Below are 20004 nucleotides of genomic sequence, written 5' to 3'. Positions count from 1 at the left end.
AGAGGACAGACAGACAGATAAAAATAGATACAGTATCAAAGGAGAACCTCTGTCTCATTCATTTGAAAGTCAAAGAATCAAGTTTGCAAACTTCACTTGTCTCATATTCTTTGCTGTTGTGTTCTGCAGTACTAAATACTGTAGCCTGTACCATTAACAAAAATTTTCACTGATAAATCCGTAATTTCTTGTCCTACATTTTAGGTGAGTGACAGGTGAGTCTCCCTGCCTACGGAGTCAAAGATGGTGCTCTATGGCAGCAATACACCGTGAAGTACTATATGACGATATGCCAGCAATAATGGCATAATGTAGATAAAGGCTGCTGTGTCTTCCACACCCTCTCTTCTCAATTACAGAAAAATTAACAAGTGATCGAATGACATGCCATTGTTATACTCCCCAGTTTCCATCAGATTTTAGCAGAGAGGACACAAGGCTGTGGTAGATTTGTACCAGAGCCCAACTGATACATCGGCACGTTTGATATCATCGGCTGATTTTAGCTTAACACAAATATATTATGGTTTAAGTGCACTAAACACAAGTAACAAGAAATTGTATTGAAGAGATGCTGAAGATATGTGTGAGGTGCAAATCTTGATCAGACGTCTTTTTAATAATATTGGTATTAGCCACAGAAATACAGTATTTGTCCAGCTCTAATGTGTACCATAGAGTTGCTCATGTGTGACGTGTTGCTTTCAAAATCTGGCTAAACAGCCAATCCTGTCTTTCTCAGTTAGTCCTTCACTCACCTTTTTCTGTTGAAGCTGAGCAGTGAGCAGACTGTGCAGGCCTTCGGGATCTCGCTGTTGACCTTTGAGCTTAGAAGCTGGCTGGAATCCTGGGAAGGTGGTCAGGGTTTTTTGTACAGCAGAAACAGGAGGAGTTTTCTGAGTGGCAGGTTTCACTGACACCAACACTACGTCGTCACTGTCGTCATCTTGGTGGTTTTTGGTTTGACTGGACTCTGACTCTGTTGTTTTGTTAGATGTGGGGGTCCTGGTGGTAACTGAGTCCCTGGGAGCCTGGGCGCTGCTGCCGGGCTCAGATTTAGAGGCACTCTCTTTTACATTAGGGTCGGCTTGTTTCACCAGACAAGTTTCCCCAGTAGTTGGCTGCTGGGGCGAGTCCTTGTGAGGATCCTGTGAGGTTTTATCCATTTTCTCAGAATTAACAGCATTGCCGCTGGAGGTAGAATCAGCTTTTTCTGTTTTGCCCTGCTCAGTGTGGTTCTCTTCAGTCTTGTCTTGCAGCTTATCTTTAATTTCTTCCACACTGTTGGCTTTGGGACTGTTTCTCTCCTCATCTGTAACTCTTTTCTTTAACTTCATCCCTTGTGGAAGTTGTTTACCTCGGTATGTATCCGATGAATTCAGTTTCTTTTCCTCCTCCTCCTCTTCCACTCCCGCCCCTACACTCTCCACATTTTCTTTCTTAGAACTTTTTCTTCCTTCAGCCTTATGACTTGCCTCACTGTCTTTCTCCTCTCTCACCTTCTCATTACCTCCACCACACTGCATCCTTCTCCACTCAGAGTCCTTGTCTGGCTTGGCAGGGGCCTTAAAGGGGTTTCGGACGGGCGGCAGGCAGGACGGCTGTAGCTGTGTGTCAGACAGAGGGTTTCTCCTTTCTTTGTCTGGCTGCAATGTCAGACAACAGACATTTTAAAAATGGAAAGTGATTAAAGACAATTAGTCTCTAAAAGAGCAATTGCAAAAACTAAGAAACTACTTAAAGTTAGGAAAGTAACTTTTTTCAATACTGCTTCAAAATATCATGGGGATTTTTGTATTTGTGTTTCAGTATTAAGTACTTTTCAAACATATTTAGGCACTTTAAGCTTTTATTAAGACAATGGACAGCAGAGAACAGGCAGAAAATGAGGAGACAGAGAGGAGAGAGAGAGAGAGAGAGAGAGATCAGCGGTGTAATGCAGCAAAGGTTCCCAGCTAGACTCAAAGTGAGGACATTGCATTTACATAGTCAGTGTCCCTAATGGGGACACACCAAGTGGAATTTCACAAAATGTAACCTACTACTGGCATATGTGATCTCTTTGTAAACATTGAGATGTTGATGTGTATTTAACATTAAGTTATTTGGCTTTGTTATTTGGCTTTATGCTCCTCCTCACATAATGAGTGTACAATGGTAAAACATCTGGTGGCGTCAGGGCTGAAGAGGTAAAAGTGTATATACTGTATAAATAAGAATGTGCATGGTGTAGTCTTACTGCAGTCCAAGGCACGTTTCCACACCACCTCTGGCCGGCTTTTTTACCTATAATACACCGGTAGAATAACCTGGAAAAAACAAATTGAATTTAGAATTTAGAGTCAAAGATCTAATTCGACAAACACCTGTGTGTGTGTTGTCACCCACAGACAGGTATCTTCTTGTTCATGTGCCTTTGAGAAAGACATCTAACTCTTATCATTTTAAGCTGAAGCGAGGTGGCGCTCTTATTTTGTAGAAAGTGACAAAGTGTTAATAGAAGGATATTACTGTAAACAGCCACACATAAGAATCAATATGTATTCTGGCAAGACAACTTAATGTAAAGCTGCGGCAGGAATTAGGTTTAATCTCTTGTACTGCAAGTTATGATTAAAAAGGTGGACGGTTTTATGTTTTGGATCATAAAACAGTCGACCTGCACACACACACCTGTGGCTCTGCTGTTGCTGACTGTATGTGAGAGCTTGGAGTTCCACCATCGAATCTTCATGATGGAGGCAGTGGGATGGTGAGATGCTGAGGAGGAGACGATGATGATGATGATAATGCAGACCAAAAACAGAAACACGAATCTGTGCGAAGTCACAAAAGTGGGAGATGGAATGCAGAATTTGCCAAAAAAAGTAACTGTTATTGCGTTAAATAACTGCTAGTTTTAACCTAAACTGTTTGGACAATGGCAATACTCAGATCCAGCATTCACGAATATCAGTGTGTGTCCAAGAGATAAGACTTTGACATTTGATTCTGTGAGGAAAAAAAAAACAAAAAAAAACAGAATAGTGAGCATCTAATCAGGTGTCTCACATGTCTCGGTATAGGAGACTGGTCTCATGCATCTCCCCTTTGAGGTACTAGACTTTTGGACACTTTTGGGTTGGACTACAGTATCCCTTAGTCATCTTTATAGGGGACAATAATGAGGATTTACAATCCATGTTGCTGCTGTGGTGGGTACTTGGATCCACCCTTGCCCTTGACATCCTCCCTGAATTCGTGTCCCCCCTGTTAGACACAGGGGGATCGGTGAGGAAGTGTGTGTCCTTCGGTGATGTGAATACCTGGCCAGCTGACTGAAATCACAGCCTTGCTTGTCCACGCAGACGTAGAAGCTCCTGCCTTTATTTGGTCCATCTTTCACGCCCGTTTTTAACATACACAGACTTCCTGTATGAGGATATAGGAGGACGAGTTATCGAGCAAATCATGTAAACTTTATACTCACTGCACGTTAGCAAAGGGAGAAGACGAGTTTCGGTTAAGCCATAAGTAAACGAAAGTGCGGTGTCATGCGCACAACAGCGTTTCGGGTGAATAAAACGTAACTCCGACTTTTAGAAACTCAACACAATGTCGTATCCAACAAAACTAATAACTACCAGGGACGTATCGCGACTCACCGTGGACATTACATACAATCTTTTCCATTGTCCTGACACATTTAATTCAGTTCGATTTGCTAAAACGTTCCGTTTTTTCGTATCGACCAATCACAACTGTCAGGAAAGGCTTCCGGTGTACAAATATCAGTGTAAAAGTTCATGTCAACATTGGTTAGTAAAAAGCACTTATGTTCAAAGTAAATATAAAGATATAATAGCGTATTTATTAATAAATCTTAGACTACATTAAAAAACATAAAATGAAAACTGAAAAGTGCGCCAGAATTTACTTGCTCGTTGACCTTTATTGTGAAATATTTTAGCGAAGCGTCGTTGAACCAGATATAATTCGAAGCTATATATATATTTTTTTTTTTGCCAAAAAAAATGTATTTGATAGAAATGTTACTTTTAATTTTCTAAAACGCGTAGTTGATACATAATCTAACTATTTAAGTTTACATGAATCAAAAAGAAAAATTTCAATAAACAGGCGAAACCGACGTTTTAAAAAGACAGTTGGACTATATTACCCAGAATGCATAACAACCGCTTTGTCGTTTGTTTTGTTTTTTTTAAAACTCTCGCGGGCTTTGTTTTGATATGGCGGCAGGCTTCGAAACTTTTGTTGGGTATGTTTCCCACAACGCAGGCTTTTGCTTCAGCAACACCGATTTCCTCCTGCGTTACAGGTAAATTAAATGTGTGTTTCACGCTTTCAGCAAATGTTGTGGATTTCTCGGCCTCGTCACAACAGTGTAACACCTGTAGGAAAAAAAAAAAAAAACTATCGGTGTGTCAAGTAATATGTAGCCTGCTAACGATATTGAAGTATCACCGAGGAAGCCGAGCCTTTTAAATGCATCGAAAATGAACCAGCTAAACTCTAATAAGAGCACCGTCAAACTGCTAGCCGAGTCCCAAGATACGTGTCGTTACGGTTGTCGATCCGTCAGTGATTCAGCCTCATCGTTTTTACAAGCAGCTTTGTGCCGTTACTAACCAAACAGACACTCATTTAAAACCGACACTCTACCGTCGTGACACGCTGCGGTGTAGTGGTAGCGTTTAACCCACCGAAGTCCGATTCTTATTAAAACCGCTAATGTTATTTCAACGTAAATCAGTTACCCCATATAGTTTTCTTGGATCTGGGCATCATCAACAACGTGTTTATTCACGGTGTGATTAACTCTTGACCTGTCCCCATAATCCCTCGTTCAAATCCCAGATTAGCGAGACCTGCTTGAGACAGTGCGGCCATAATGTCATCGCCAACCGGGGTACAGTACTCACAGTTAGAGTTCCTGGCCCGGTGGATGCCAAGTAGCAGCAGAGCCGGCGTGATCCTCAACCCCAGCACGGACTTGGCGGGGTCCTTGCGGCACAGCTCCGCCGTGGGATCCCCGCCCCAGCAGCCAGACGACTCCTTCGCATCCGACTTTGCCCCTCTGCCCGCCTCCGCAGACAGCAGCTGCCACGGTGTGGATGGATTTGCACGGCTGCCAGGAGGAGAGAGGGCTGGGACTGACCGGCCAGTGAACGGTCTATACTCTGTCCCTACGAGAAATTCAGATGGACAGTTGGACAGTTTGGATGAGATGGCAAGCAAATCACAGGATCTGCCCCTAATGATGAAGCTAGAACAGGTAAGAGCATCGTTGCATTTCAGATTATGGTGTCTCCTATAAATGATTTCTACGCCTAGGCTGCAACAAATATTAACTGCCTGTCACTGTAATAATATCCTCAGTTCATATATATATATAAATATATATTAAGAATAAAATGCACAATCTGGTTGTCAAAATTAACACTGGAAAAAAAATCTGAAAAACCTGTCCATGTCATCTGAAATTGGCAGCTCTTCCCACTCCAACTACTTGACAAATTAACTGCTGATTTCCCATACCTAAACAGATATTATGATATATTCTATGGATAGTGGGGGAAGGTCTTTTAGTTATAGTGGTTAAGTTCAGTTTAATTCAGTTTTAACAGCTCCACATATCAAACCAAATGAAAATAAGAGCAGCAACTTAACCATTATTGTTAGGACGTCTGTTGATGTGTGGAATTCAGTGCTGATTATATCACTGACTCCTGTTGACTTGATACCCCCCCACCTCCTACACACACTCCCACACAGGAACTTTGCCTCTCCTTGCTATTATTAGTATATTTCCCCTAAGACTATTTATGTCGCCGAGGACTCAAATAGTGATGGGAGTGTGTCCAGTATGTGCAGTGTACAATTGTGTTGGGCAGCCACAATTCAATGTACATGTTGTAAAACACTCAGAAGCTAAGTGTCTGTTTGAAATGCCTTTTAAACCTAATGAGGAACACTGTGAGACGCTCTATATGTAACCGTGTTATCTACACGACTAATTTAAAAATAATATTGTGCCTTTGTGCAGTTGAGGAAATGGCAGCAACACATGCAGGAGCAGCTAAAGGCCCATCAGTTGGAGGAGCTCCTTTGCCTCCAGGAAGAGCAGCAGAGGCTGCTGGGAATGATGAATGGATCTCAGCTCCGCACAGGAGGTAAGAAAGAATATTGACTAGCATAACTGCAAAGGTTATTTGTATCACATAAGATATAAACTACGTAGGTTGGAAAGTGATGTGTATGTTTTTTTCCTGCTTCTCTCACTTAGTCATAGCTTCTTTGTGTTTATATATGAAGTGACTGTAATGTACCTTACAGATCACTCAGAGAGTCCAGGGCTGTCAGGAGCTAGGTGGGAGGAGAACTCACTCCAGGAAGCCTCTCATCACAGAGAGAGCCCAAACAGCCCCACCGGAAACTGCTCTGGGATCCCACAGGACTCTACCTATGGCCTTCAACAGGAACAAACTCTCTCACCAGCAGCGAGACGGGAGCGGCTACCAAGGGGTCAAAATCATGGGGAGATGGATGACAAGGATGGGGGTGAGAAAGCAGGTTTTTTTTTTTTTTTTTTTTTCTCCTCCTCAACCTACTATAAGCTGACAACAGAGGTTGCACTGTTTTTGTATTTGCATTTACAGTGCAACCAGCGCAAGTCTACCCTTAACTTTAACAGATCTATGATAAATCTCTTGAGTATGAAATTCTAAAAGTGTGTGTTTCCCACAGGCATCTGGAACTCCAGAGACTATGACCAAGAGCTTGATGACACATTGATACCAAGTAACGGCGTGGCTCTGACTGAGGATCATGCTAGAAAAAAAGATAAAATCTCAGAGGAAAGGTACATACGATATTCTATTATAAAACCATAGCCAGTATTAAACTAAAAGAGAATCTAAGCCAGTCACAAAGCTAAATAATGCCAATGCTGCTGTTTTTTTTTTTAATTTTTTTTTTATTGGTGTATATTTTTTTGACAACCTTGGCTGTATGCATATACTTGCCTTGTGTGTGTCCCCTGGCCAGACCTATTAAACCAGGCATTGGAGGTCACAAGCAGACGTTTGAGGAGTTGCTGGAGGAGCAACTGAGGCTGGAGGAGCAGAGGCTGAAGTCTGCCCGGCAACAGCAGGTCAGAGAATATGAAAATGGAGTCCACATTGTTCATTAAAAAAACAACCACAACAATTTTGTGAATAATTGTGAGCCATCTATTAAATTTATAACACTCATCACTCTCAGGCAGATCTCTTCCAGAGTGTGTTGTCATTGCTTGTTAATATAGTTGTGAGCAGAACCTCTTCATGTTTGCGCTTTCATGGAAGCTTTGGAGTTTCTTCTAAAAAGTAAGTCTTTTAATGCGACAAACAACCACGTTCACATTATATTCACATTTTGTCTCCTCACCTTAACAGAGCCAGGATGGAGCTGAAGATGTACAAGTCCCTCCCAAGAGGGCCTTTCTGAAGCGAGGCGAGGGGCTTTCTAGATTTACCAACAATCGAAAAGCCTCTTTACCAAAAAAGGAGGTGAAGAAGGACTGCAAACCACAACCCCAGGCCAGAATAATCTCCCGCAGCAACTCAGAACCTGCAGCTATACAGAAAGGTGGCACAAATTGCATCCAGCGGCTTCCTGTTCAGCGTAAAACCGCCATACTTAACAAGGAGAACCGACTGAGAAGTCTCAGTTCGCCACCTCAGGACATCAGAGCTGAAAGTAAGGCAGCTAGGATGAAGGTTTTGGGTAGTCATCAAAGGCAGAATACAGAGGGACCAGAGTCTATTCAAACCTACCCAGAGGGCAGACAGACCAGACAGTGTCAACTGGGGCAAGTAAAGGAACAGAACAACAGGACAGTGGGTCTGTCTGCACTGGCTGTGAGGAAACCTGGGTCTCACAACATGCAGCCAAACCCTGTAACCAAACAGGTGGGCATGTTGGAAGGGCCAGGGAAGGCTGAGGATTATGCAGCTAAAGAGAAAAATTGTGGTTCAAAAGTGGAATCAGTGGAAGGACGAATGGGGTCAGAGGGAGAAGAAGAAGGAGATGGAGTTCCAATGGACTCGTTTGAGCTGTCGTTCCAGGAGAAGCTTCAGCGCTGGGAGTGCAACAGGCAGTTGGAAAGCATGGAGCTGGGAGAGTTTGAGCTACTGGAGCAGGCAGCCGAAGAGCTGTCCTTCTCGTCCAACTCTTCTTTTGTCATGAAGGTGCTCAATTCAACTCTCCAGTAATTGCTGTGTTCTAAGTCAAGGATGTACTATCTTTTACGTAGTCACAGATTTGATTGTGTGGATTTTTTTCCCTGTATCATCCCTTTATATTTGACCTGTTGACTGTAATGCAGATTAATTGAAAGACTCTGTTCTGTACTTGCAGGTTCTTCAGATGGACCAGCAGCACCAGCAGCTACAGGCCGTTCGGGGGCACCACCTGCGACGGCTCTCCTCCACCCCCATCAAGTCACCTCCCAGAGGTGCACTTCAGAGGTGCAGCAGTGTTGGCAGCGGTGGTGATTTGGCACGTAGAAGCAGTTCTGTGAACTCAGAAGCATTTGTGGTGAAGATAAAAGATGATGCACTCAAGAACAAAGTGAGCACTGAGGATAGAGAAGGACAGGACAGTGGGACAGAAGACAAGCAGGAGAACTCTGATGTTTCATCCTGTGGTGGCTCTGAATTTGAGGACCAGGGAGTGGCGGTCAAACCACCTTTGTTTCCCAGCACCCTTTACTTTCCTTCACAGTCTAACCCGCCATACGATAAGCGGTCGTACCAGGACGAGGACAGTTGTAGAGCTTCGGATGCGACACAAGATGGCGATGGGGAGGGAGACAGCGTCCTCAGCGACGCTGACGAGTCCACTCTGATAGGGGACAAAGATGGCCAGCAGGGGAGAGTTGTGTTTGATGACGATGACACATGGAACGACTTGGAGGAAACTCCAGTCAACCCAGCCGGTGACAGTGGAGGAGTCAGTCCAGTTTCCAAGGCAACGGCCAATGGCGCCTCACCACCGGAGCGGACTTTGTTGAGGAAGGTGGCAGTGAGCAAAGTTGTGGCGCTGGATAAGGGCACAGTCATTGGTTCAGGCATTCCTGAGCCAGCTACACCGCCTCCTCCTGCCTCCCAGCTCATGACAAGGTTGTTCCCCTCGCTGAAGCCAAAGGCCCAGAATGTACCTCTCCCTCCTCCGGCCACTTCTGTTGCTCCTGGGTCCAAAAAACCAGAGGAGGAGACGGGTGAGAATCTTAGTCTATTACACATCATAACCTATATCCGTATTTTTATTCTCCTTTTACATTCAGACAGAAAGCAAATTTTCATTGTTGTTCACACAAGAATCTGATTGGCATTGACGCGTGACAATAGAGTTGTAATTTATCATTATTTTCATTGTGAATATCTGTTATTATAATTTGTGTGTGCGTGTGTGTGTGTGTGTGTGTGTGTGTGTGTGTTTCCCTTCCCCAGGCCAGCAGGTCCAGTCTAGACGACTGAGGGAGAGACTAGTTGAGCTGGAGATTGAGATCGAGAGGTTTAGGAAGGAGAACGCTGCCCTTGCCAAACTCAGACAGGAGAACGAGAAAAACCAGGAAAACCTCAGGTGAGAGATCTGACTTAATGTTGTTTTAATACCCTTTAAATTACCTTTTGAAACAGATGTACCTATTCAGTCTTAGACTTTTGATTCCCTGCTTTATGCTGTTTTACTATCTTTCTGTATTTTCCTTCATGCTGTTATATTGATTAATTTGTGGCTGTATGGTGGTGATTTTTTTTTTTTTAAGGTGTCAAAATTTTTCCTCTTGTTTTTAAATAGTCAACCAGTTTCAGAATCAAATAACCTGTTTCACTGACATTCTGAGTTTTTTGAATTAGTCATTCCAACATGCTACAGGTCATAACTGTATACTGGTTTGTCAGATTTTATTGTGTAAGCAAAGAATTCATTGATAAATGTCTGACCTTATTGCTTTAGGAGACCCTGAACAATGAACATCTCATCATGACTTTGGAAGTAATCTCTTGAAATGTACAGTCAGCTCCATATTTTCTTTTACCATGTCCTTTTTTGGGTGGACATATTTCAATGAATTAAGGGTTTATCTCTCCTTTCCTGTGTGATTTATGTCTACTTTTTTTTTTTTTTTTTTTTTTTTGTAGGAAAGAGCGTTTGGAGTTTGAGCAGACAAAAGCGGAGGAGCTGGCCAAGTTTGAGGAGTACAGGAAAGACGAAAACAAGAAGCTGCAGAAGGAGCGCAAACTGTTTGAGAAGCACGCGTCAGCCGCCAGAACCATTCCTGACAAGAAGGAGCGTGAGGAAATCCAGGTGACACACAGACAATAACACGCGAATCAGCAGTTCACTTGTTAATTTCCGGGCCCAGGAACTTGGTGTACTTTACAAAAACATTCCCAAGAACATGACTTAAAATAAATATTAACGTTGGATCTGGAAATATGAGATCTGGAGCTCACAGTCATAGTAAGAATTATGAGAGAGAGAATACTAACGTTCCTCCATATGTGCTGGGTGTGTAAATTAGTTTGGGTTTGGTCAAAGGTTTGACAGAACATCTTGAAAGATAAGTCATAAGATAAGTCAGTTTTATATTAACAGACTCTTTCTGCTGCCCCCAAGTGACCAAAAAAAGAATATGAATAAATATTGTTATTGCGAGATTAAGATAGAGATTGGAGAAATTAAAAAAATTGAATTAAATTGACTTGTCACACCAAAATCAAGTTTATATTAAGGCATTGCAAGCAGGTCTTGACATGAACTAGAATTTTAACAGTGTTTAGTGGCAATAATTCAAAGAAAATAATTTGAGCTATCAATGAAAGTTCCTAGTCATGGTCAAATGTTACACATCACAGGTTTAACAGGGAGTTCTCCGATTGTAGATCTAGAAAGTGTGTTTCACATTCACAAGCAACTGAACTTTTTTCCCTTTTGGTCAAAATTTATTGTTTTTTTTTTTTTTTAAACTTCTTTTACTGTAAATGTGTAATTTCAAAATCAAAACCAATTGTAAAAAGTAACCGACCTGTTCAACAGCACAATAAGAAATTATGTGTGAAATCTTTAAATAGGTGAATCTCCCCTTTAATCTGTCCTCCTCCTCCCCACCAGGTGTTGAAGCAGCAGCTGAGCTCCCTGCAGGAGGAGCTGAGGCGGAAGGAGAGTCGCTGGGCCTGCACACACAGCCGGCTGCGGCAACAGATCGACTCCCTCAGCCAGGAGAACAGTTCTCTCCGGGACGAGGTACCCACCTGGCCTCTGACCCCTTTACCCCAGTTACACCTGGCATTGAAATTCGATCTGTATCTGGGTACGCTATCTGGAGATGGAAAAACACATGTAGACGCCAGGTGTAAAACATTGCAGAACGCACCGGGATAGGAATGCGATCGGATCGGCCCGGCCACATCTGGAGGCGGTCAGACTCGCATTGCGATCAGACCTCAGCCAGGTGTGAATGCAACCTGTACAGCGTGACCCCATTCTTAAGAGAAAAATCCTCCCGGCTCTTTGTTGAAAAGTCGCCCAACTCTGCTTCTTCCTGTTGGCTCTGGGCAAGCAGCTACGAGTAGCATCAGCAGCAATAGACAAACCATGTCTATTGCAAAACTCCCCCTCACTAATTTGCATAATGAGACCCGATCACAATGCGGGTACAACTCAGAAAACGTGATCATTTCAATACCGACTGTAAATGCAGAGACCCCTGGGTTGGATGTCATTATCCAGATACCGAGTCCAGATACCAGGTGTCAATGTGGCCTTAGACAATAATGGAGAAAGATACCCTGAATGCTTGTGGCTAAAGTGGTAGTCTTACTGAATAGTTAAATAATAACTTTAAGTCATTACATATTTTTGCTATCATGATTAAGTTGTAATGGCAGCCATGTCATGTTGTTGTTTTTTTCCTCTTTTTTTTATTTATTTTTTTTTACTTTAAGGTCCGAATGTTGGAAAAGCTCCGCCTCAATGCCTGGAAGAAATTCCCTGTCAGTGCAGAGAAGGACAAGGAAACAAAAGACGGTCCCAAAATATTTGCAAACAGTGTTTCATCTGTGACCAAAGGAGTGAAATTTGCGGTAAGCATGTTTATAAAATTTGTTATTATTGGTTATACTGATGCTCTCTAGAATGTAGCCTCAATATAAATCCGTCTGTGGCTTGGATTACATTTTTCAATAGTATGATCACAAAACCAATGTGATACTCTGCTCAGACCTTAATTTCTTGATTGGACTGAAACTTAATTAAATATTTTATATCAGTGTGACTAAGATAATGGGTCCGTAACAATAGTTAATGTGTGAAGATTTAAAAAAAAAAAATCATAAAATAACATTTAACAACCATGTAAATAGGCATCAGGTCTCTGACAGTCCCCAGATCTTTCACAGACCAAATTCCATTTCACTTTTCATACCTGTGTAGGTGCTCTGATCATCTCTTCAGATTTTTTTTTTTTCTCCTCATCTCAGCATCACATTGAAATCACAAGTTCTCTGTCTTGATTTTCAGAGTCCTCTTGAGTCTAGGGGAAGCAGCAGCAGTCCCCCGTGGAGCAGCACAGCCGCAGCCAGTAGAAGGAGCTCCGGGGACAGTAGTACTACAGGTACTCTAGGATAGTACAGGTACTCTAGGTACTCTAGGATAGTTTCCGTTTAAAGGGAGATTTCTACCACCGGGAGGGAAAAAAAAAAATTCCTGCACATGGGTTATGGAGTAACAGGTTGTTGCTGACTTATTACTTCAGAAAGGTGCCTTTTTTGGAGGATTAAAATAAAACATGTATTGATGGAAATATACTGTGTAATGGATATATTTAAAGCAGCACATTTTTTTCACACTGATATTTAGTATTTTTCCTTGGATTAATGCCATTCGAGTGTCTTTACTATAGGGCTCTTTGTTCATCCAGATACACACTCAGACTCACATTTGGTTGTTTTGCCCCAAAAGTTTGACTCTAAAGCAGCTATGATCAATATTTTTGTACAGTCAAGGGATGAACCAACAGATACGTGTCTCCAAAGTTCTCCTTACCTCTCTGAGGCTTTATACTAACTTTCAGGTCGTTGTTTTGGTTGAGCAACCCACGACTTTGCTGTTGTGGCGCTCTCTCGCTCACCCTTGTAGCATCGTTCTTCGGCTCTGATAAACCCGGTGTACACTACCTGCTCAGCAGCAGACGGCAGCCACACAAAGTGAACGACTGGCCGGTGAACAAAACGGACCACTGGTTGGCTGAAGAGCCAGACAGTTCCCTCAGCAGTTGTTTTGAGGCCAGGAGAGAGGTTGAAGTAGAGTAATGGGACCGGTAATCTGTAACTGCTGGAGGTGAAAACAAGCATCTCTTTGCAAACAAGGTCATCGTGGTGAACTATTGTGTAAGTAGCTGAGGATGAGGATTTTTTTTCTTCTTTTTTTAAAAATTTTTTTGTCTTGTTTCTATTGTCATTGTCAGCAGGGATGAAGAGCAGCCTGAGGAGGCCGTTAGGGCCGAGCACCTCCTCCTCCTCATTGCCTGGCAGGAGGACAGAGGAGAGGTCAACACCTGCCAGCGAAAGCCAGGACAAGCCGCCAAACCAAGAACAATCAGCAAACAGCTTCTCCCCGGTAGGAGACATCGTTAGTACCGTTGTCTCTTGTCTGTTTTAACAAATCTACACAAACACTGGGTGCTTCAAAATGCGGTGGCACTTTTTACTGAAAAAGAAGAGAATGTATTGCCGGTTTTAAAGCTCTGGCTCTCCTTCAAAATTAGGATAGATTTGAAGTCTGTGAAAAGTTCACTAATTTGTTTTAGGTAACAGGGACAGCACCACTGAACATTATCATACGATCTGGGAAAAAAAAGCATAAAGTGCAACGTATATTGGTCGTCTAGCTAGAGGGAATTTATAGCCCCTGACCATCTCAGGAGACTGTTGACAGAGTGGTGAGTTCAACCTGTCACAAATCTATTCCCACATGAAATCTCTTATCCTATCAGGGTCGTGGGCTGTTGGAGCCTATCTGGACATGCTGCTGTCCATCACAGGGCTCAGTCACTACGCCCATGTTGAATAATTTGTTGTTTTTCTCACATCTTCTCTTTGTAGAAAAGGGATTCTCTGCCAAAAGAACCAGAGCGCAGCGAGACCGAAGAGGCGGAATCAGCTCAGGAGGTTATCACACACCCTGACGGGAAGGTAAAGTCTATAGATGGTGTCATATTGTACATCGACAGACTATGAAATCCCGAAAACTCTGTGACTTGATGGGAACCACCGGGCAGGAGATGTCTTCAACGCTGAGACTCCGCTGAGGAAAATCGGGAAACTGGAAATTGCTGCTTTTGTCAGTTGACCTTAATTTGGATCTTGGAGGACAAGGCTGCCAATATTTTACAGCTCTCTTGTTAAGAAATCCCATGAAGAGACAAAAATAACAATGCGCTTGTCAAATCTCTCAATACTTTCCGACTCAGCCTGTCTGTTGCTCTTTGTGGCCCCATTAAAGATGTTAATCATTAACTATGGCTCCCCAATGTATAACTTTGTTAACAGAGCATTACTAAAACAGATGGACACTGAAGTTTTTAAGGACGTTGCTCAAACGGGAATAAATTCTGAATTTGTTGAGGACTGTTTTCAATTGCGAAATTCGGTGCGTTTGTGAGCATTTATAGCGGCAGGACAACGTACGTGGAATTGATTCAGAATAAACCCCAGTGACTCTGTTCATTGTAATGTAAGAACATCTCACCCAGTGCAACAGTGTGGCTCATTGGTGTGTTTATAATACTTTCTGGACAGCAGTGGAGCGCTGCGGCACGGACGATTAAGATATCTCAGGCTTTGGACACACAATACTCTTTAGTAACATCAGTTCATCGTTGGTTTGGTCTTTTCATGGGATTTGTTGACAATTAGAAAAAGTGGATCATACTTAAAGACCTACCCCTTAAGTTGGGACGTAAAGTTTCCACTAACAAGGAATCTCAAACAAAAGTACGTACTTAAGCCCCATTCAGATCGGGTTTATTTCTCTCAGGGATGTGGGTTGATTTCAACATCGCCTGTGGTCAGTCATCTTAATCCCATCTGGAGCAAGTATGAGAGTAATTTTTCACCCCAACCTCAGTAATATTCACAGCCACAATTACCTCCTGTTTTATTTTTTTTTGTTTTTTAAATCGAACTCATTGGTCCCTCTGTAATTTAAATCTCGTCCAGAGAGGCGCCCTCGTATCTTAAATTGGATCTCTGAACGTTTCTCTTCCGTGGGAAGAGCTGCTTGTCCTTCTACTTTATTTTCTTTTGTTATCAGTGTGAAATTTGACTTTTGTATGAAAATGTTTCTGCACATCTAGAAACATGCAAACATCAACATATCTGAGAAAAAAAAATTCCAGCCATCCGGAGAGCCAGACCCTGCAGAAACTCATCAAATGGGCTGCAGAGATACTGGTATTCTGTTTTTTCAGTCTAAATTTGTTACATTTTGGCAAACTGACACCATTTGAAGTATGTTGAATTAGCTATTCATAGTTCCGGCTGGAACTGGATTGCTCTGATACAGAAGAAAAGTTAAAAATGGACATCCATGTCTATTACAGACCATGTCCTGTAATTTCCAGATGGTCAAAATGCCCTCCCGATGATTCAAATTACACAAGAGCACTGTGAAAATGTATTTTCCTACCTCCCCCTGTAACTTTACTCTGGTCTGAACGGGGCTATAGTGACGAATTAACCTGTCAAAAATTAAATCTACCTCCCCAGTTAATGGTAACAGAAATTTTTTTGTAGACTTTTAGATTTTAGGTGTCTGAAGTTTGCTTGTTTAATATGACCGGTGACAAACCACATACATCTGTGAACAACTAGAGTTCACTACAATGGTTATGTCAGGTGGTTTTACTGTTAACTTCACAAAAAAATGCATTGACAAGATGCTACTAGTTTAAAATGAAGACTGAAGAAAGAAGTGTTTTTGTTTTTGTATTTTTTAATGTTAAGTTCTGGTTGTGATCCTTCCAGATAGAGAAGGTTCTGGCCGGCGGTGATCGCCTTATCATCTTCCCCAACGGGACCAGGAAGGAGGTTTCAGCAGACGGACTGACGGTCAGGGTCACTTTCTTCAACGGAGACACCAAGCAGATCACAGCCGACCAGAGAGTGGTGAGACTTTTACCCTTCGTTACATTAAATTCATGTTGAAGGCGCTTTTTGTTCATAGTGGCTTAAAATGACTGCATTCAATCTCCGTAGGTCTTCCCAAACAAATAACTAAGAGCGGGTTTAGTGCTACAGTAAGTCAGGGAACATTTGCCGAGCGGGTTTTGTTACAGTAGAAACTGTGACTCTGGTCTCTGGATCCTGAAACATACTCTGGTCATCGTCTGCTGGACATTATGTGCTTTGCTCAAGGGCAGTAAATGTAGCAGGAGGGGAGGAGGTGTCTGACTAACCTTTGCCAGGCAGATTTGAATGTTTCAAGGGAGATTTTAAGGTTTTTGAACACGTGATTATTTTGGAAATAAACGTGTTTCCTTTGTTAGGGTAATTAGGTTAGAAGAATTTTATGAAGCCACAAATAAAAAACTCTTGGCTCTGACATTAATCTGGACAGTTAGTTTAACCTGCTGTATAAGTTTCTCTAACACAAGAGCAAATAAATAAATAAATAAATAAATAAAACCTGAGCCATGTTACCCGTCTGAATTCGTCTGCTGGTAAATCTCTTATCACGGCTCTGCTCCTTGTGCTCAGATCTACTACTACTCTGACGCCCAGACCACACACATCACCTACCCAGATGGCCTGGAGGTCCTGCACTTCTCCAACAACCAGACTGGTGAGAGCAGATGATTATTTTTTTTTTAGTATCAGGCAATAACATTACCACCAGACAAAAGCTGCTCAGTTTTGGCTGTCAGGAGGCATTATCCCCAATTTGTCAGATTGTCTGTAGAGGATCAGTTGAACTGATGAGTGCATTATATAAATGACCTTCTGGTGAATCTGGCTTTGCTGACATATTGGAAGACAGTATATTTGGAAGTAGTTTTTTATTTTTCTGTTGTGGGGATTTTTGAGAGCACTATGTAGTGGATACGTTCAACATTCAGAATTTGGACATTTAAATAAAATGGCCAAGGGGTAAATATAGTTCACTATACTGTGTAGTAAAGGAGTTATTTTGATAGTGGTGCAAGAAGTACTCAGATCTTTTACTTAAGTAAAAGTAGCGATACCACAGTGTAGAAATACTCTATTACAAGTAAAAGTACAAAATTATTAGCATCAAAGTATACTTATACTCGGTATGCAGTACAGCCCACGTCTAATATTTAAGGGCCACAACTAATCATTATGATTTTAATGATTGATTAATTGCTTGGTCAAAAAATGTATAAACAGCAAAAAAGTCCCTGATATTCTGTCTGACAACAGTCCAAAATTTTAAAAAATGACTCAAAACAGTTTGACAAAATGAATCAGCAACTATTCTCATTATCAATCAACTTATTGTCATAGCTCTAGATGACTATTGGTTACATTATTTGACATCTGTGTGTAAAGATTTAACTACTTCATAAAGTATACTTGCTGTTGAGCTTAATCTATAAGAATGCCTAATAATTTATTTGATTATATTTGTTTTAATAATCTGAATCTGCAAAGTCATTATAGCTGTCAATAAATGTGGTAGAGTAAAATGTACAACAATTCTGCCTAAAATTGAGTGGAGGAGTTTAAAATGAAATTCCCCTAATAAAGTACAAGTACTTAAGAACAGTACTTAAATGTACTTAGTTACTTACCACAACTGGACTTTGACACAGTCTGGTTATCTGGTGTTTTTGTTTTAATCCAGTTGGCAGGTAAATGGAAGAAAAAAAAAAAAAGAATTTTGGATAGTGAAATGAATATCTTGTCAGAGTGTGTCAGTGATCACCACAGTCGGCTAATCAGTGTCTGGAACCACACTGCACTGTACATTACATTGTGTCCCCCGCCCCTCCAGAAAAGCATTTCCCAGACGGCCGTAAGGAAATCACCTTCCCAGACCAGACGGTCAAGAACCTGTTCCCAGACGGCAGAGAGGAGAGCGTGCTGACGGACGGGACCATCATACAGGTCAACCCGTAAGTAAAACACACGCAGCTCCGGCTTCTCTCACCGCTTCTATTGTTTCACGCTCTAATTCAACCAAACGCCCAAAGTGACATATTTTTGCTTAAACAATTACTAAAAAAAAAAATTATTGAACCATCAAAATAACTGGATCGACTAATCAACAAACAATTGCAGCTCTGTAAGGAACTCGAGTTCTTCTCCCACCACTGGAAACGACTAATACTAATACTGATCCGAGCTACTCACATAAGTTACTTGTTTAAAAAAAAAAAAAAGTCTTTAAATGAAGACTAACTGGGTGTAAACTCGTGCCCCTTCTCTCAGGGACGGCACCAAGGAGATCCATTTCAACACGGGCCAGAAGGAGACCCACACAGCTGACTACAAGAGGAGGGAGTATCCCGACGGCACCGTGAAGACGGTCTACGCCGACGGCAGGCAGGAAACCCGCTACCCCACCGGACGGCTCAGGATCAAAGACAAAGACGGCAACGTCATCCTGGACAACAGGGCGTAGAAGCGCGGCATCTGAAAGCAAGCTCTGAACATTTTTTGGGTTCCTCTGGCTACTTTTTGTACAACTATGATTCCCAAAGACAAAAAGTCTCTAACATATCAGAGACAGCTTTTAATACTGGACTTCCAGTTGCTCCCCTCTCCACAGGGAGGTCAGAGGTCAGCTGGTCTGGATTCAGAGATTTTCTATTTCAGCTCACTTCATACAGGAAAAAGTTGCCAGCTGTAGCATTCAGACCTAAGGTTGGTATCAATCTTCTCAACTCTTGGTGAGAACGCAAAAAGATTTTTGGGATATTTTCTCAAAATATCCATGGAAAGATCTTCCTTCAATACTCTAACGTGCTGCCAAAGGGACAGGCAAAGCTGCGGGTGGAAATCCACAACAACTGGGTTTGAGGAAGTCTTCAGCCTCTTTAAAAATATTTTAATTATTTTTTTATTTATTTTAAAGGTGAGAAAGTTGAGATTCCTTCTGTTTTATGGCAACACACACATATGGGTTGATGCCCGTATACACCACTGCCCCATTTCCAAAATTCAACACTCCAGGGTCAACTTTTGACCCCACCCCAGATGAGCACCTTTCAGCTGTCCTACCTTCACCACGTCCGTCTATGTAGCATCCAATGTGTTGCCCTTTGAGACAAAAGTCTCTCTCTTCTTCCAGATGCTCCGAACAGTTTTCTCATAAACGTTGGGCGTTCATCATTGAGGCCTAACAAATGTGCTGAATGCATTTTCTTCTTCATGAAACATTTGCAGAATTGATTTTGGAAATATTTTAAACCCTGCACTGTTTACATGTTTTCAAGCTTTCAGTCTTTTTCGGCACGTTGCTACATTTCTTTGCGCAATACCACCAGAAAAAAATGGCTTTGCAGATGTTTTAGGAGGGAGGAAATGCATTCAGCATATTCGTCAGACCTGAAAAGATACAGACACTAAGTTTCGCAAACAGAAACTTTGCATGGAAATCCCACAGGTCATCTTTAGTGTTGCAGTGATACGAAGACCATGTCTTTTGTCTAAAGTTATTTGAATTCTTGCAACGAAATCCCTCCTTTAGTCACGCAAGACGGTGCTTTATTTATATCAGGACATTGTTCGTTTATGATCTACCACCAAACTTCATTCACAGTCTTGTAAATCTGAATATTTTGACAGTAACTCAGACTGAGAAATACTTCCATCGACTCATTGTTTACGTCTCCAGTAAAGGCTTGGGAATAATGAAATGCTGTGCAGGAACAAAATGTCACCGTTGCAGCATTTGAAACACATCGATTGAAAGAGAACTGCTTTAGTGTGG

At 41.9% G+C, this 20004-nt stretch overlaps 2 protein-coding genes across 6 annotated transcripts in view; one reads left to right on the top strand and one right to left on the bottom strand.

Annotated features, from left to right (window-relative positions):
- Positions 1–5044, bottom strand: part of ttf2 (transcription termination factor, RNA polymerase II) — a 15690-nt gene extending 10646 nt beyond the window's left edge. For 2 of the 3 annotated variants that reach the window (XM_040148155.1, XM_040148157.1), the window contains exons 1-5: positions 3645–3759; positions 3306–3411; positions 2674–2760; positions 2240–2309; positions 759–1646 (exon numbers count right to left, since the gene is read on the bottom strand). In XM_040148155.1, coding sequence (XP_040004089.1) covers positions 759–1646; positions 2240–2309; positions 2674–2760; positions 3306–3411; positions 3645–3672 — 1179 coding nt within the window. In that variant the 5' untranslated portion in view covers positions 3673–3759. Of the gene's footprint in view, positions 1–758; positions 1647–2239; positions 2310–2673; positions 2761–3305; positions 3412–3644; positions 3760–4922 lie in introns of those variants that run through there. The other variant, XM_040148156.1, reaches the window with a different exon arrangement.
- On the top strand, positions 4162–20004 carry cenpj (centromere protein J). Of its 3 annotated transcripts, none has more exons than XM_040148152.1 (19): positions 4162–4318; positions 4858–5275; positions 6047–6173; positions 6337–6561; positions 6748–6862; positions 7048–7153; positions 7437–8231; positions 8401–9262; positions 9495–9627; positions 10188–10353; positions 11161–11292; positions 11994–12131; positions 12568–12661; positions 13517–13665; positions 14151–14240; positions 16074–16214; positions 16806–16890; positions 18064–18184; positions 18501–20004. In XM_040148152.1, the coding sequence occupies exons 2-19, from the start codon at positions 4892–4894 to the stop codon at positions 18691–18693; spliced, it is 4056 nt and encodes a 1351-aa protein (XP_040004086.1). In that variant the 5' UTR covers positions 4162–4318; positions 4858–4891; the 3' UTR covers positions 18694–20004. The 3 variants fall into 3 exon arrangements, with proteins under 3 accessions (XP_040004086.1, XP_040004085.1, XP_040004088.1); XM_040148151.1 differs by having other exon boundaries at positions 13514–13665; XM_040148154.1 differs by lacking the exons at positions 16806–16890; positions 18064–18184; positions 18501–20004 and adding an exon at positions 15404–15500 and having other exon boundaries at positions 13514–13665; positions 16074–16205.

The sequence above is a fragment of the Xiphias gladius genome, chromosome 16, assembly GCF_016859285.1.
Source record: "Xiphias gladius isolate SHS-SW01 ecotype Sanya breed wild chromosome 16, ASM1685928v1, whole genome shotgun sequence".
NCBI classification, from domain to species: domain Eukaryota; kingdom Metazoa; phylum Chordata; class Actinopteri; order Istiophoriformes; family Xiphiidae; genus Xiphias; species Xiphias gladius.
This window is presented reverse-complemented; position numbering and strand designations above follow the sequence as displayed.